This window comes from Anthonomus grandis, chromosome 19 (assembly GCF_022605725.1).
Source record: "Anthonomus grandis grandis chromosome 19, icAntGran1.3, whole genome shotgun sequence".
NCBI classification, from domain to species: domain Eukaryota; kingdom Metazoa; phylum Arthropoda; class Insecta; order Coleoptera; family Curculionidae; genus Anthonomus; species Anthonomus grandis.
The window spans coordinates 3717858-3735350 of record NC_065564.1 but is presented as its reverse complement, the minus strand read 5'-3'; the positions used below and the strand labels follow the sequence as shown (position 1 = coordinate 3735350).

Here is a 17493-nt window from a genome sequence, read left to right as displayed (position 1 = left end):
ACTGGCGACTAGGGTAAAAGATGTAGATCAGAGATGCACCCTTTAAAGGGTGAATCGACGATCTCTTGCTACTCTTTTACCCTAGTTTCGACCTTACGGGTCTCATCAGGCCAGTGCATTTTCCCAATTGTGAAACGTGTCCGACGTTCTGTGTGTAATTGTTAATTATTTAGCAAAGGGCTTAACCCCATATCATTGTGTTTTGTGTCTCTTTCTATCGGGCGACATGAGCTTAACACGTGTTTAGTGTCGTGTCTGTGTTGTATGTGTGTGTCTGTATGTGACTTCTGCACCACTGGAGGTGCCTGAAGCAAAACAATTAATTACTCATTAACTTAATTTATTAATCAAGAATTATTACAATTACAGGCCTAAACTACCAAAATAAAATTGAATACATTCATAGAAAAGGGTGGAAAAAAGTTATACAAAAAATGATCACATTTCGCGAACTGTCATTTAGGAGTTCAAACTACCACTGGCAATTAAGACATGAAACACATAAAGGAGTTCGATCTTCTCCAGTCTATTATTAGATACAAGAAAAATGTTTTATCACATCATGTTGTCCCTAACGGGAGGCTTATGGGCGAGATACAGGGTGACGATGCTGCCCAACGCGCTCACCAAGAAAATCACGTCGAACCACCGATGGTAGAAATTGAACTGCAGGGCACCTGAAAAATGGGTCAATCACGTCAGGTCTGTACCACCGGGAAATCTTCGTTTCTATTACCTAAAACCTGCGTTATTATGGTCCTGTACTGCACCGGCATGTTCATACGTAACAACAGCACCGAAGAGACGAAGTACATGCCCATGATCTGGGCCATGACCAGCACTATGACGTTGGAGCTTTTGCTCGATGACATCCGGTTGAAAAACTGAAGAAAAAACGTGATTTTCGATCGATGAATTGAGGAGGAGACAGTAGACTGTGCATCGGACAACCCTCGTTGTTGAGTGCACGAGTCCACAGTGCAAAAAGAGACGGTTGTACGATGCACATCTTGAGTTTATTATGGTGCACGTTACCACTGTGATAAGCTTGAATGGAATATCAAAGAAGAGCTTAAAGGGGGGAAGTTTCTTAGTTGTTCCAGGCAGTTGAAGCAAATTATGACAGGAGTAAGGGAAACGGGAATATACGAACCTTAGTGAGGGTTAACAACAATCCCCTAATGGAGGTAACCACGATGCAGCCGACCAAATAAAAGGAAATTTGCTGTGACCAGAAATTGACGTCGAAATCCCACCCCATCCAGTGCACGGCGATCTCGATCCCTCTGGTGACCGGATCCTTTTTGCCCACCCTGTCGAAGACGATGTTGATCGTGCACTGAAACGAATTTTCCTCTCATAAAGGCAAACCCTCTCCCCCAAGATTCCACTCCACTTACAATAAAGATTTTCCATAAACAATAACCGGAGAAAATGTAACCGAGAAAGTTAAAGTAGATCCCTTTCCAGGTTTTGGACCATTCGATGCGCTCGAGCATGTTTCGGTTCTCGTGCACCTCCAGGAACAGTTGGCGGCTCATTTCTTCCAGACCGTCGATTTCCAGCTTAAGCTGGTTTATATCTGGAATTTCCCCCTCTTCGGTATTTATCCAGAAAACTAGAGTCAATTAACCGAGAACTTACTCTCGCTAGTGCGATCCCCCCTTACAGATGCTAAAATGTCCCAGATTCCCTTTTTGCCCCCCGCCGGGTCCCCTTTGGGGTGTGCCCGTTGTTTTTTGGCGATCGCGATACGTTTCTTACGCATCACGATCATGTCCATGGTCTGGATCAGTCGTTTTTCAATGCTTGTGACGTCAGACTCGGAGACATCCCTGGAAAATCCCTTCTGTTGCTTTCTGTTGCTCTCTTATAGTAACAGGGATCATTTAAAAGGGAAACAATCACTTGAAGCAATTTTTTAATTTCTTCCAGGCAGTTCCAGAAGCCACTTCGGAAGGAAAAAACTGGTGGAAAATTGCTTTAAGTGACCCCCATTTAAATGATCTCTCTGCAACTGCAAATTTAAGAGTGTATTTATAGATATACCTCATAAAATACTTCATGGACGAATAAGGGTAGTTTACTGCACCGAACCCTGACAGTAGGGCCATCACAGTGACCCCAATAACCCCAATGCGAGACACCAGTGATTCAATTGAGAAAAACCCTTGGTTGGGGTGGTTTATAGGGAAAGGATCGCCAATTTTCCAGAACACCCCGAGGAAAATCAGCCATGTGAGGATGGTGAGGCGCCTTACATAGTCGGCCCTCACTAAAACCACCAGAAGTCAACCCCTTAGACAATTTACAACCCATAAGGACTTACCGTATCTTATATTGCTGACGCAGTAGTAACCTATATAAAAAGGGTTCAGTACTATCACAACGAACAGAAGTAAGTACAGCATAAGGTACCAAAAGAAGTATCTAGAACTAGTAGTAAAAGTTCTTGTTATTCAGGCCTCCTGGGGTGCCCGTGGGGGCCACTCACCTGCTGTCTAAGAACCCCAAGATCTCAAATATAATTAGCTCGAACATGGTGCAAGAGAGGGTGAGGGTGATGCTGAAAATTAACTGCACCATTACGTGCCTCACCTCGTAGTCTTTGAACAGTCTTTTCATGAAAAATATCCATGCCCCAGTAAAAAAGAGCACCTTAAACCGAAAATTTTGGTACCAATAAGAAACAAGGGGTTTCGGGGGATGGCACTTACTTGGGAGCAAAAGACAGCCAGGCTGTCGAATAAAAAGGTCATTTTGGGGCCCAACTGCTACCATAACACGCGAAAAACGCCCTAAAATCAAGAAAAATACACAGCTAGATTTGTGTTTATTTACCTCTAAAAGTGAGGTTCTGTTTAAAAAACGAGCGGCTACAAAAAACGCAACTAACACATGGTTGGCACGTCTTGCATAAGCAAACCGCGATGCACCGGTAGAAAGCCATATGGGCGCATTAAGGGTGCTTATAAATTATGCACAATGTGGCTAAGCTGGATTTAGTCGCTGCTTGATCATATAAAATGTCACTTTGAAGTTAGGGCACGTGGCGTTTGCTGTCACCTTGACGTTTCATCATAATAGAGGTTATATTGAAGAAAAACACATCGACTTTCCAAGGAAAAACCGGTGTAATTTTCTTCTCTATTAATTTATATTTAATTTAAGCATGGGGGCAGACGAGGAGAACATTGAGGCCCTAAAAAGTCTCGGGCTCAGCGAGCAAAAGGCCAAAGAAACGTTAAAAAACGCCGCAGTTACCAAAACCTTATTGTCCATCGTAAATGAGGTAAGTTTTACTAAAATTAGAACAATTAAGCCCCATAGAGCTTCAAATTGAAAACCTCTTAAAGGTCAGAGGGGTGCAACTAGCCGAGGGCACCGGCACCCTCCTCTACCACCTGGGAACCAAAATAAAGCCCCAAATGGCCCATCATTTACCCACCCTGGTCAAATATATTGTCTCTAAGAAGCTTGACAACACTTTGAGGGTGGATAAAGCCATAGAGTTCGCCCTCTCGCATATAAACAACTTTGACACCAATCTGTTGGAACAATTTTGCGGGGTTGGGGTGGTTGTCACCCCAGAACAAGTGGAAAAATGCATAGAAAAGCACTTGAACAATTTTAAAGACGAACTGGTTGAGAAGAGATATCGGTTCAATTCTGGGCCTCTAATGCAAAAGGTGAGAGAGGAGCTGCCTTGGGCTGACGGAAAAGCCATAAAAAACGAAATTGATGTGCAAATTTTGGATGTGCTTGGGCCTAAAACAGAAGCCGACCTGGCCCCAGCACCAAAACCCGATAAAAAAAAGACTGGAGGGAAAGAGGCTAGAGCAAAACCTGTGGCAAAGAAATCTGAAGGTATTTTATGTTTTTTAAAGTGTTCCAGTTGTAGCCGTTAGTTTGCAGAACCAAGCCAGAGCCTCACCATCCTGGATGTGATGAAAAAGGTGAACTTCCATGCCCCCGGCGAAAACTACAAAACCGATGGCTACATTGTCACAGAAAACACTGAAAAACTGTTGCGGGAACATTTGAAAATTACAGGGGGAAAGGTGAGGACCCGGTTCCCACCCGAACCCAACGGAATCCTTCATATTGGGCATGCGAAGGCCATCAATATTAACTTTGGGTATGCGGCAGCCAACGGGGGAATTTGCTTTTTAAGATATGATGACACCAATCCAGAAAAGGAGGAGGAGAAGTTTTTCACAGGGATTTATGACATTGTTAATTGGCTGGGTAGGTTTAAATTTTTTGAATGGTTTCTTCAGTAATTGTTGTTCAAGGTGTCTCAAGTTTGAGGGTTCTTTTGGAGGAACTGCCTGGAATATGTAAGAAATTTATTCGTCCAGGCACTTGAAGCAATTTTTTAGTTTTGTCCAGGGATTTGAAGCAGTCTGGAGGTTCTTCCAGGAACTTTGAAGTGATTTTTACATTTTTCAAGGCAGTTGAAGCTAATTGTGAGTTCTTTGAGTGGAAAACTTCAACTGCCTGGAATAAGTAAAGAATTAATTCTTCCAGGCACTTGAATCAATTTTTCAGTATTGTCCAAGGATTTGAAGGCACCTGGGGGTTCTTCCAGGAACTTTAAAGTGATTTTTAAATTATTCCAGGCAGTTGAAGCTAATTATGAGTTCTCTGAAAGTAAGAGACTCCAATTGTCTGGAATAAGTAAGAAATTAATTCTTCCAGGCACTTGAATCAATTTTTCAGCATTGTCCAGGGATTTGAAGCAGTCTGGAGGTTCTTCCAGGAACTTTACAATAATTTCTAAATTATTCCAGGCAGTTGAACTCAGTGGTGAGTCCTTTAATAGGAAAAGACTTCAACTGCCTGGAATAATTCAGAAATTAATTGTTCCAGGCATTTGAATCAATTTTCAATTTCCTCCAGTGATCCGAAGGTTCTTCCAGGAACATTGAAGCATTTTTACATTATTCCAGTCAGTTGAAGTTGTTAGTGAGTTCTTTGAGAGGGAAAGACTTCCAACTGCCTGGAATAAGTAAGAAAGTAATTTTTCCAGGCATTTGAATCAATTTTCAAGTTCATCCAGGGATTTGAAGGCATCAGAGGGTTCTTTCAGGATGTTTAAAGTAATTTCTGAATTATTCCAGGCAGTTGACGCTAATTGTGAGTTTTTTGGTAGAAAAATACTTCAACTGTCTAGAATAAGTGAAAAATTAATTCTTCTAGGCAGTTGAAGCAATTTTTAGCTTTGCCCAGGGACTTAAAGGCATCTGGGTGTCCTTCCAGGAACTTTAAAGTGATTTGTAAATTATTCCAGGCAGTTGAACTCAGTAGTGAGTTCTTTGACAGGAAGAGACTCCAACTGCCTGGAATAATTTAAAAAATAATTCTTCCAAGCATTTGGAGGCATCTGAAGGTTCTTCCAGGATCTTTAAAATAATTTCTGAATTATTCCAGGCAATTGAAGCCAGTTGTCAGTTCTTTACGAAGAAGAGACTTTAACTGCCTGGAATAATAAAAAAAACATTCTTGCAGGCCTTTGCAGCAAATCTTCGATTATGTCCAGAGATCCAAAGGTTCTTCTAGGAACTTTCAAGTAATTTTTAAATTATTCCAGGCAGTTATGATTAGTTATATATTCCAGGAAAAGACTCTAACTGCCTGGAATAATGAATATAAACCCTGTGACGTCTTTTTTTAAAGGTTACAAGCCCTATAAAGTGACCCACTCGTCCGATTATTTCGATCAACTATACGAGTGGGCGGTGAAATTGATCCGGAAAGGGATGGCGTACGTTTGCCATCAAACCGCCGACGAAATGAAGGGGTTCAACCCCGAGCCCTCCCCTTGGAGGGATCGTCCCGTGGAAGAGAGTCTTCAGCTGTTCCAGGTAAGTGTAAATTCGACTCACCGTCCCTCTAGACTGAAGAATTTACGGTTAGGACATGAAAAATGGGAAAATCGACGAGGGCGCCGCCACCTTGAGGATGAAAGTCACCCTGGAGGAGGGTAAACTGGACCCGGTGGCTTATAGGGTGCGTTTCACGCCCCACCACCGAACAGGGGATAAGTGGTGCATTTATCCCACGTACGATTACACCCATTGTTTGTGCGACAGTATCGAACATATCACGCATTCGTTGTGCACCAAGGAGTTTCAATCTAGGCAAGTCGTTTGCAAAATACGTGAAATTTGGTTCGTTTCAGGCACTTGAAGGCGTTTTTTAGTCATTCCAGGCTATTGAAGTCTATTCCTCCAAAAGAACTTGGAACTGGCTTCAACTGCCTGGAATAAATGAAAAACTCCTTCAAGTCCCAGGAAATGGCTTCGAAACGCCCAAATCGATTCAAACTGTGCCCGTTTTCTCGCATTTCCAGACGGTCCAGTTACTATTGGCTCTGTAACGCCCTGGACATCTACTGTCCCGTCCAATGGGAGTACGGCAGACTGAACGTCAATTACACGGTAGTTTCCAAGCGGAAAATCGCCAAACTGATCGAGGAACGTATCGTAAAAGGTGCATTTCCCCGCTCGATTAAATATTTCTTGAAAATTCAATTTTTCCTTTCAATGGCAGACTGGGACGATCCGAGACTTTTCACGTTGACCGCCCTGAGGCGCAGAGGATTCCCCCCGGAGGCGATCAACAACTTCTGCGCCCAGTTGGGCGTAACCGGGGCGCAGAGCACCGTGGATCCGTCCATGTTGGAGGCGTTCGTCAGGGATTATTTGAATAACGTGGCGCCCAGGTTTAAAATTCCCCCGTTTTGCGAGGGAATTTTTTTGATAATTTGCGGTTTTTACAGGCACATGGTGGTTTTGGAGCCCCTGAGGGTCACCATCGAGAACTACCCGCACTCGAAAGCGGTGCGGATTCCTGTGCCCGATTTTCCTAATAAACCGGAAGGGGGTAGCCACGACGTCACTTTCGACCGGGTGATTTGGATCGAAAAGAGCGATTTTATGGAGGTGCCGTCTCGCCGGCCGATTCTAGGTCCAATTGATTTTTTTTTCGGATGTTTTTCTTAGGTGGGTGATAAGGGCTATAGACGACTCACGAAAACCCAATCGGTGGGCCTGAGACACGCCGGATACGTCTTGGAGGTGGCGGAAGTGAAAACCGGCAGTTCCGGGGAAGTTTCCGAGCTGATCTGCAAATGCGTTGAGGCGGAAAAGGCCAAAGTGAAACCGAAGGCGTTCGTTCATTGGGTTGCCGACCCCATAGAGGTGGAGGTCAGGCTTTATTCGGCTTTGTAAGTTTCGTGTGGTCCCGGAAAGTCCCGTTTATTCCCGGATTTTTCACAGGTTCAAGCATAAGAACCCCGAGGATCCCGCGGAGGTTCCCAACGGGTTCATCTCCGATTGCGATCCAGATTCTTTGAAGGTCTTGAAGAGTTTCGCTGATAAGTCGCTGAGGCAGGCCAAGGTCTTGGAGACTTTCCAGTTTGAAAGAACCGGATTTTTTGCCATTGATCCAGACACCAAGGACGACAAGGTGAATTTGTTTTGGGGCATTTTTCCCTTTTTTTAAGCTAATTGTTCCTTGTTGTAGATCGTAGTCAACAGAACGGTGGGACTTAAAGAAGATACCGGCAAGTGAATTGTGTTCAATAGATACGATACTATTGTATATTGATATTAATAAATTTTTATTGCAATTGAACGTTTTTAGTTTGTTGTTCCTATCCTGATGAGGCCATAGGGTCGAAACTAAATATTAAGGCATAATATTTATAGAGGGGTCAAAGTTTTTAAAACTGCTTTGAATGACACAGGTTACCTAAAAATGTATAATCTACCATTGTGAACTAGACTTGATTGCCAAAAAAGTGTGTAAAAATGTTTCTAGTGCATGGAATTTCTTGATTCTTGTAGTATAAGCTTAAAAACACACTAAAGAAACTTTCAAAGGAAAAATCAAACAAATCCAAGCACTAGAAGTAAAGTTATCATGCAAGTTACCCAAAAATAGATGGTTTACGACTGTGACCCCCTAAACTTGATTTTGAAAAATTTGTATACAAAATTTTCTACTACATAGATTTCCTTGATTCTTTCAGTAGGAGCTTAAGAATCGTCTATAGAAACTTTCAAGGCAAAAATCAAACAAATCCAAGCACTAGAAGTGAAGTTATCAACCAAGTTACCCAAAAATTAATGATTTACCAGTGTGACCCCTGCACTAGATTTTGAAAAATTCGAATACAAAATGTTCTACTACGTGGATTTCTTTGATTCTTTCAGCAGAACCTTAAGAATCCTCTAGAGAAACCTTCAAAGCAAAAATCAAACAAATCAAAGCAGTAGACATGAAGTTATGTACCAAGTTACCCAAAAATGGATGATTTACCACTGTGACCAATGAACTTGATTTTCAAAAATTTGGATACAAAATATTCTACTTCATGGATTTCCTTGATTCTTTCAGTAGGAGCTTAAGAATCGTCTATAGAAACTTTGAAGGCAAAAATCAAACAAATCCAAGAACTAGAAGTGAAGTTATGAACCAAGTTACCCAAAAATGGATGATTTACCACTGTGAACCCTGAACCTGATTTTGAAAAATTCGAATACAAAATGTTCTACTGCGTGGATTTCTTTGATTCTTTCAGTAGAAGCTGAAGAATCCTCTATAGAAACTTTCAAGGCAAAAATCAAACAAATCCAAGAACTAGAAGTAAAGTTATCATCCAAGTTACCCAAAAATGGATGGCTTAAGACTGTGACTCTCACGAGATGTGTTTCAAAAATTTGTATACAAAATTTTCTTCTACATGGATTTCCTAAATTCTTGCAGAAAAAGCTTAAGAACACTTTAGAGAAACTTTTAAAATAAAAATGAAACAAATCCAAACACTAGAAGTAAAGTTATCAACCAAGTTACCCAAAAATAGATGATTTTGCCACTGTGACCAATGAACTCGATTTTCAAAAATTTGGATACAAAATTTTCTACTACATGGATTTCTTCGATTCTTTCAGTAGAAGCTAAAGAATCCTCTATAGAAACTTTCAAGGCAAAAATCAAACAAATCCAAGAACTAGAAGTGAAGTTATCAACGAAGTTACCTAAAAATGAATAATTTGCCACTGTGACCCTTCAACTTGATTTTGAAAAATTTGGATAAAAAATTGTCTACTACATGGATTTCCTCGATTCTTTCAGTCGAAGCTTAAAAACACTCTAAAGAAACTTTCAAAGCAAAAATCAAACAAATCCAACAACCAGAAGTAAAGTTATGAACCAAGTTACCCAAAAATGGATGATTCACCACTGTCACCCCTGAACTTGATTTTCAAAAATTTGGATACAAAATGTTCTACAGCATGGATTTCATTGATTCTTTCAGTAGAAGCTTAAGAATCCTCTAAAAAAACTTTCAAGGTAAAAATCAGACAAATCAAACCACTAGAAGTAAAGTTATCATCCAAGTTACCCAAAAATAGATGATTTACCACTGTGACCAATGAACTCGATTTTCAAAAATTTGGATACAAAATTTTCTACTACATGGATTTCCTTGATTCTTTCAGCAGAAGCTTAAGAATCCTCTAAAGAAACGTTCATAGCAAAAATCAAACAAATCCAAGTACCAGAAGTAATGTTATGAATCAAGTTACCCAAAAATGGGTGATTTATTACTGTGAACTCCTGGACTTCACTTCCAAAAAATTAAATAAGAAATCTTCTAGTGCATCGATTTCCTTGATTCTTTTAGTGGAAGCTTAAGAATCCTCTAGAGAAACTTTTAAAGTAAAAATGAAACAAATCCAAACACTAGAAGTAAAGTTATCAACCAAGTTACCCAAAAATGGATAATATACACTGTGATTCCTACACTCCATTTTCAAAAAACTCAATAAAAAATCTTCTAGTACATAGATTTCCTTTATTATTTTATTAGAAGCTTAAGAGCCCTTTAGAGAAACTTTTAACGAAAAAATCAAACAATTCCGCCCATTACAAGTGAAGTTATGGACCAAGTTACCTGAGACTTCCCCATTATGACCTATTAACGTACAGAGTTGGGACTAAAAAAGGACAGGGTAGTTAACGTTTCACTATTCACTCTCTAGAAAAAATCCCTAAATGTACCGGAAGTCCTAGAAAATCAGGTCAACGTTCCTTCATTTTCCACTTTTCAAAAAGCCCTAAAATACAGGTTTAGGAGTAATGTACAAAGTGGCCTGACTTTTAGGACCAATTAGTTAGAACTTCACTTACCATAAAAAAAATCTAAATGTAAAAGTCCCAAAAAATCGGTTCAAAATCACTCAATTAAACGCAAATTTTTGGGTAATTTAATTGAACTAAAACGTACCTGAGCACCCCATTTCCTCCTCCTCCTCCTTGTCGTTTAATTAGGACAAATAATAGAAATGTCAGTTCCGTTTTCATATATAAACAATGTTTTTTATTCAATTATCAACATATTTTACAAAGTATAATTGACCAAAGAAATCAATAAACAGAGAAAAAAATAAAGAAAAATATATAAATCGCAACTATAAATATTTTATTACAAAACGAAAAACTCGCGGTAAAAAAAAAAGAAGAAAAACAATGGAATAGTTGGGCCGCTCTATCTAGTGATGGGACGCGTAGTACCGCACGTCCCCGTCTGTGTCCGCTTGCAGCTTCCTCAACACCGGATTTAACCACTCCAGACTTTCGGCGGGTAGAATCGGTTCTGCATCTAAAAACCAGATTTTGATCCCCTTGATTTTTTTTTCTACTATGCCGCTCTCTATGAGCGAGGCTATGCAATTCCAGCTTTTACAGGTGAGGGTGGATTTCCTCATTTCTGGTTTAGTGCACTATTTTTCAAAAATTTTAATAAAACCAACTCAAAAGCATGGATTTACTCAGTTCTTTTAGTAGAAGCTGGAAGACATCCTGAAGAAACTCTTAAAATGAAAATGAAGCAAATCCGACTGTTAGAAGTGAAGTTATCGGCAAAGTTACCTGAGACTTCCACCATTATGACCTAAGTAATTTCAGACAGGATTTTCAAAAATTTGGACAGTTTTTAGTGCATGGATTTGCGTGATTCTTTCAGTAAAAGCTTAAGAACACTCTAAAGAAACTTTTAAATGAAAAACCAAACAAATACAAGCACTGGAAGTAAAGTTATGAGTCAAGTTACCTAAAAATGTATGATTTACCACTGTGAATTCCTATACTTGATTTTTTAAAAATGTAATAAAAAAATTTCTAGTGCATCGATTTCGTTGATTCTTTTAATAAAAGCTTAAGAACACTCTAAAGAAACTTTTCAAGTAAAAATCAAACAAATCCAACCACTAGAAGTGACATTATGAACCCAGTTATCTAAAAATGTTTGATTTGCCACTGAGACCCCTAGACTTGATTTTCTAAAAATTTAACAACATTTTTTCTAGTGCATAGATTTGCCTGATTCTTTCATTAAAAGTTTAAGAACACCTTAAAAAAACTTTTAAAGCAAAAATCGAACAAATCCATCAACTAAAAGTAAAGTTATGAACCAAGTTATTCAAAAATGTATGATTTACTACTGTGAACTCCTAGACTTGACTTTCCAAAAATTGGATAAAAAATCTTCTAGTGCATCGATTTCGTTGATTCTTTTAATAAAAGCTTAAGAACACACTAAAGAAACTTTTAAAACCAAAATCAAACAAATCCAACCACTAGAAGTAAAGTTATGAACCCAGTTACCTAAAAATGTATGATTTACTACTATAAACTCCTAAACTTGATTTTCTAAAAATTTAATAAAAATTTTTCTAGTGCATCGATTTTCTTGATTCTTTTAATAAAAGCTTAAGAACACTCTAAAGAAACTTTTAAGGTAAAAATCAAACAAATCTAAGCACTAGAAGTGAAGTTATGAACCCAGTTACCTAAAAATGTAGAATTTATCACTGGGACCCATAGACTTGATTTTCTTAAAATTTAATAAAAAAATTTCTAGTACATGGATTTTTCTAATTCTTTCATTAGAAATTTAAGAGCACCTTAAAAAAACTTTTAAAGCAAAAATCAATCAAATCCATGACTTAGAAGTAAAGTTATGAACTCAGTTACCTAAACATGTGTGATTTGCCACTGAGACCCCTAGACTTGATTTTCTAAAAATGTAATAAAATTTTTTCTAGTGCATCGATTTCGTTGATTCTTTTAATAAAAGCTTAAGAACACTCTAAAGAAACTTTTAAAGCAAAAATCAAACAAATCTAAGCACTAGAAGTAAAGTTATGAACCAAGTTACCCAAAAATGTATGAGTTACTACTGTGAATTCCTATACTTGATTTTCTAAAAATTTAATAAAAAATTTTCTAGTCCATCGATTTCGTTGATTCTTTTAATAAAAGCTTAAGAACACTCTAAATAAACTTTTAAAGTAAAAATCAAACAAATCCATGAACTAAAAGTAAAGTTATTAACCAAGTTACCCAAAAATGTATGATTTACTACTGTGAAGTCCTAGACTTGACTTTCCAAATATTGGATAAAAAATCTTCTAGTGCATCGATTTCGTTGATTCTTTTAATAAAAGCTAAGAACACTCTAAAGAAACTTTTTAAGTAAAAATCAAACAAATCCAACCACTAGAAGTGACATTATGAACCCAGTTCCCTAAAAATGTTTGATTTGCCACTGAGACCCCTAGACTTGGACTTTCAAAAAATTGAATAAGAAATGTTCTAGTGCATGGAATTGCTTGATTCTTTTCATAAAAGCTTAAGAATACTCTAAAGAAACTTTTAAATCAAAAATCAACCAAATCCGAGCACTAAAAGTGAAGTTATGAACCCACTTACCTAAATATGTATGATTTACCACTGCGATATCTAGACTTGATTTCTAAAGACTTGAATAACAATTTTTCCACTGCATGGATTTTCTTGATTCTTTCAACAAAAGCTTAAGAACATTCCAAAGAAACTTTTAAGACAACAACCAAACAAATTTGACCACCACAAGTGAAGTTATAACCCGGGTTACCTGAGACCCAAAAATCTGGTGGCATACGACCAATTAAAATAAATTTGCTCCAAATAGACACATTTTTTCGTTAAACGAATGTTTCCACAAAAAGAAACTCTTCAAGTACTCACCGTTCACGACCAGATGTTTCGTGATACAATCTCCGACGATCATTCGCACGTTCGCCACCGGGTCCCAGCTGAGATCGAGGAGTTGATGGAGGAGCAGCGCGACGAACCGATCTACCTCCATCACGCGTTGCTCCAGCACCTCGGCGCAGAACATCGCGAACGACTGACGCGCCCGCCATTTTTTCGACAAGGCGAACCGCTGGCACATCATCAGAATGTAGTTGGACAACAGCATGTCGTCCTTTATTATGTGTTTTACTATCCTGGTGATCTAGAAGGGTAACGGAGAAAAAAAGAGAGATGATAGAAACAGGAGAGGATCAAAAACGTTTGTGTTTTCTTCATTTTTTTACCAAAAAAGGTAATTTTACAGACAAATCGGCGTTAACAGAGTAATTTTTTAATGACTTGCTTCCAGGCTTTTGCTGCCATTTTTTATCCCTTTACTTCCAGGATTTAGAGGTAATTTTATTCAATTTTGTTCCGGGTATAATAATTGTTTTAGCCCTTTAAGGGGGTTTAAAAAAAAATCAGGTTTTTTCGAGTACCAGGAGAAAAGTCATGACCTAAGACTGACTGTTTCCCCACAAGAAATGATTTTCAAAAATTTAAATAAAAAAGTTTCTAGTGAACGGATTTTCTCAATTCTTTTAATAGAAGCTTAAGGACACTCTAAAGGAACTTTTAAAACAACAATCAAACAAATCGGAGCACCAGAAGTAAAGTTATCGCTTAAGTTACTTGAGACTTCTCCATTAGCATCTTAGAAATGTCACACATGATGCACAAAAATTCAGATAATAAAACTTCTGGTGCACAGATTTTCTTGATTCATTTAACAAAAGCTTATGAAAAGCCTAAATAAACTTTTAAAATAAAAATGAAATACTCTCACGAGATGTGTGCAAAGTTATAAGGCAAGTTACCAGAGACTTGCTCATTAGGACCTTGAAAATTTCAGGCATAAGTTTCAAAAAATTTGATAAAAAAGGTTCTGGTGCACGGATTTGCTTGATTTTTTAATAGAAGCTTAAAAACATTCTAAGGAAACTTTTAAAACAAAAACCAAACAAATCTGAGCACCAGAAGCAAAGTTATGACACAAGTTACCCAAGACTTACTCATTAGCACCTTGGAAATTTAGACATGATTTTCAAAAAATTTAATAGAAATGCTTCTGGTGCATGGATCTTCTTGATTTTTTTAGTAAAACGTTTAAAACACTCTGAAGAAACTTTTAAAAGAAAAATCAAACAAATCGGAGCCCCAGAAGTAAAATTATTAACTAAGTTACCCAAGACTTACTTATTAACAACTTAGAAATTTCAGTCACAAGTTTCAAAAAAATGAATAAAAGAGCTTGTAGGGCACGGATTTTGTTAGTTCCTTCAATAAAAGCTTCAGAACAGTCTAAAAAATATTTTAAAGCAAAAACTAAATAAATCTGATCACCAGAAGTAAAGTTATGACCGAAGTTACCCAAAATTTCCATATTTTCCCTTGCAATCAGCAGACGTAACTATCTAAAAATTGAATAAAAACGCTTCGGGTCTATGGATATTAATGATTTTTCCACTGAAAGCTGAAGAACAGTCCAAAGAAACTTTTTAAAATAAAAATCAACAGGATCCGAACCCTAAAAGTTAAGTTATGACTCAAATTACCTAAGATCTCCACATTATCACTTCATGAGCATAAGACTTGAGTTTCTAAAAATTGAATTAAAAAGCTTCCAGTGCACGGATTTTATCGATTCTTTCAATAAAAACTTCAGAACAGTCTAACAAATATTTTAAAGCAAAAACTAAATAAATCTGATCACCAGAAGTAAAGTTATGACCCAAGTTACCCGAAATTTCCATATTTTCCCTTTCAATCAGCAGACATAACTACCCAAAAATTGAATAAAAATGCTTCTGGTCTATGGATATTAATGATTTTATCACTAAAAGCTAAAAAACAGTCCATAGAAACTTTTAAAATAAAAATCAACAGGAACCGAATCCTAGAAGTTAAGTTATGACTGAAATTACCTAAGATCTCCACATTATCACTTCATGAACATAAGACTTGACTTTTTAAAAATTGAATTAAAAAGCTTCCAGTGCACAGATTTTGTCGATTCTTTCAATAAAAGCTTCAGAACAGTCTAAAAAATATTCTAAAGCAAAAACCAAATAAATCTGACCATCAGAAGTAAAGTTATGACCCAAGTTACCCGAAATTTCCATATATTTTCCCTTGCAATCAGCAGACGTAACTATCCAAAAATTGAATAAAAACGCTTCTGGTCTATGGATATTAATGATTTTTTCACTGAAATCTAAAGAACAGTCCAAAGAAACTTTTAAGATAAACATCAAACAAATCTAAACACTAGAAATAAAGTTATGAACCAAGTTACCCAAGAATGAATGATATATTTCTGCAACTGTTGTTTCCAAAAACGGATATAAAAAAATTCTGGTTCATGGATTTTAATGATTCTTTCACTAAAAGCTAAAGAATACATCATAGAAACTTTTAAAAATCAACAGGATCCGAACATTAGAAGTTAAGTTATGACACAAATTACCCAAGACCTCCACATTATCACTTCATGAACATAAGACTTACAAAAAATCGAATAAAAAAGTTTCTAATGCACGGATTTTATTGATTCTTTCAGTAGAACGTTAAGAACATTCTAAAGAAACTTTTAAAACAAAAATCAAACAGATCCGAGCACCAAAAGCAATGTTACGACCTAAGTTACCTGAGACTTCTCTATTAGCACCCTGAAAATGTCAGACATGATTTTCAAAAACTTGCATAAAAAAACTTCTGGCGCACGGATTCTGTTAATTCTTCTAAAGCTTCAGAACACTCTAACAAATATTATAAACCACTAAACAGTTCCTTGGTACTTACCAATAAAATAGCAGACCGTCTGACGGCGGCAACGTTATGCAACAATAACGATTGCGCGTAGGCCCCGATATGTTTGACGACATCTTTAGGGGCGAACAACGGCACGCACTCGGTCAATTGCTCGGCGAACGTCTCCTGAAAGCGCCAATTGCACAAGTTTTCCACCCGCAGGAAATCGGCCAATTTCGGCAGGAAAACGACCCGATGATCGGGTCCGATCAGACTTAAAAATTCGTGCAGGTGATTTAGGATCGCGATGCGCACCTCGTCGACGTCCTTCAGGAAACCCTCGAAGAGGGGGGATAAGTGGGAGGCCGCCAGTTCCGGACCGAGGATCTGGGCGAGTTCGTGTAGGCTGCTCGCGACGGTTTTCCTGATTTTGTAGGACATGTGCACTGTGGAAGTAAACGGGTTCGTTGGTTCAACTGGGGCAGTACCATCTTGGTTGTTTTTGGTGTAAGTTTTAAGGACAGTTTAAGGAAACTTTTAAAACAAAAATCAAATAAGTCGGAGCATCGGCAGTGAAGTTATGACTCAAGTTACCTGAGACTTACTCATTAGCACCTTGGAAATTTGAGACACGATTTTCAAAAAGTTGGATAAAAAATCTTCTGGTGCATGGATTTTCTTTACTTTTTCGGCAAGACGTTAAAAACCTTTTAAAGAAACTTTTAAAACAAAATTCAAATAAATCTGAGCATCAGAAGCAAAGTTATGACACAAGTTACCCAAGACTTGCTTATTAGTACCTTGAGAATTTCAGACGTGATTTCCAAAAAATTTAATAAAAAAGCCTCTGGTGCCACGGATTTTCTTGATTTTTTCAATAGAACGTTGTGAACGTTCTAAAGAAACTTTCAAAACAAAAATCAAAAAAATCGGAGAACCAGCAGTAAAGTTATGACCCAAGTTACTTGAGACTTACTCATTAGCACCTTGGAAATTTCAGACATGATTTTCAAAAAATTAGATAAAAAATCTTCTGTGGCATGGATTTTCTTGACTTTTTCGGTAAGACGTTAAAAACCTTTTAAAGAAACTTTTAAAACAAAATTCAAATAAATCTGAGCATCAGAAGCAAAGTTATGACACAAGTTACCCAAGACTTGCTTATTAGTACCTTGGGAATTTCAGACATGAGTTTCAAAAAATTGGATAAAAAAGCTTCTGGTATAACCATTTACTTGATTTTTTCAGTAATACAGTAAAAACATTCTAAAGAAACTTTTAAAATAAGAATCATATAAATCTGAGTACCAGAAGTGAAGTTATGACCCAAGTCACCAGAGGCTTACTCATTAGCACCTTGGAAATTTCAGACACGATTTTCAAAAAATTGGATAAAAAATCTTCTGGTGCATGGATTTTCTTGACTTTTTCAGTAAGACGTTAAAAACCTTCTCAAGAAACTTTTAAAATAAAAATCAAACAAATCTGAGCACCAGAAGCAAAGTTATGACCCAAGTTACCCAAGACATGCTTACTAGTACCTTGGGAATT

At 37.5% G+C, this 17493-nt stretch overlaps 2 protein-coding genes and 1 long non-coding RNA gene across 4 annotated transcripts; 1 reads left to right on the top strand and 2 right to left on the bottom strand.

The window, feature by feature from the left end:
* Window positions 1–323: 323 nt before the first annotated feature.
* LOC126747612 (Golgi pH regulator) lies at window positions 324–16407 on the bottom strand. Of its 2 annotated transcripts, none has more exons than XM_050456347.1 (10): window positions 15994–16407; window positions 13084–13354; window positions 2495–2798; window positions 2330–2436; window positions 2050–2275; window positions 1645–1835; window positions 1401–1582; window positions 1154–1339; window positions 737–884; window positions 324–677 (listed from the first exon to the last, which is right to left on the bottom strand). In XM_050456347.1, the coding sequence occupies exons 1-10, from the start codon at window positions 16381–16383 to the stop codon at window positions 556–558; spliced, it is 2127 nt and encodes a 708-aa protein (XP_050312304.1). In that variant the 5' UTR covers window positions 16384–16407; the 3' UTR covers window positions 324–555. The 2 variants fall into 2 exon arrangements, with proteins under 2 accessions (XP_050312304.1, XP_050312305.1); XM_050456348.1 differs by lacking the exon at window positions 15994–16407 and having other exon boundaries at window positions 2495–2658; window positions 2718–2798; window positions 13084–13232.
* On the top strand, window positions 3071–7641 carry LOC126747611 (probable glutamine--tRNA ligase). Its single transcript, XM_050456346.1, has 11 exons — window positions 3071–3292; window positions 3357–3867; window positions 3916–4248; window positions 5680–5867; window positions 5920–6143; window positions 6356–6495; window positions 6556–6727; window positions 6785–6947; window positions 7008–7231; window positions 7284–7473; window positions 7531–7641. Exons 1-11 carry the CDS (start codon window positions 3173–3175, stop codon window positions 7576–7578), a joined length of 2313 nt encoding a protein of 770 aa, XP_050312303.1. The 5' UTR covers window positions 3071–3172; the 3' UTR covers window positions 7579–7641.
* LOC126747618 (uncharacterized) lies at window positions 11176–13070 on the bottom strand. Its single transcript, XR_007664293.1, has 2 exons — window positions 12049–13070; window positions 11176–11679 (listed from the first exon to the last, which is right to left on the bottom strand). It is a non-coding gene; the product is annotated as an uncharacterized LOC126747618 (long non-coding RNA).
* Window positions 16408–17493: the final 1086 nt, after the last annotated feature.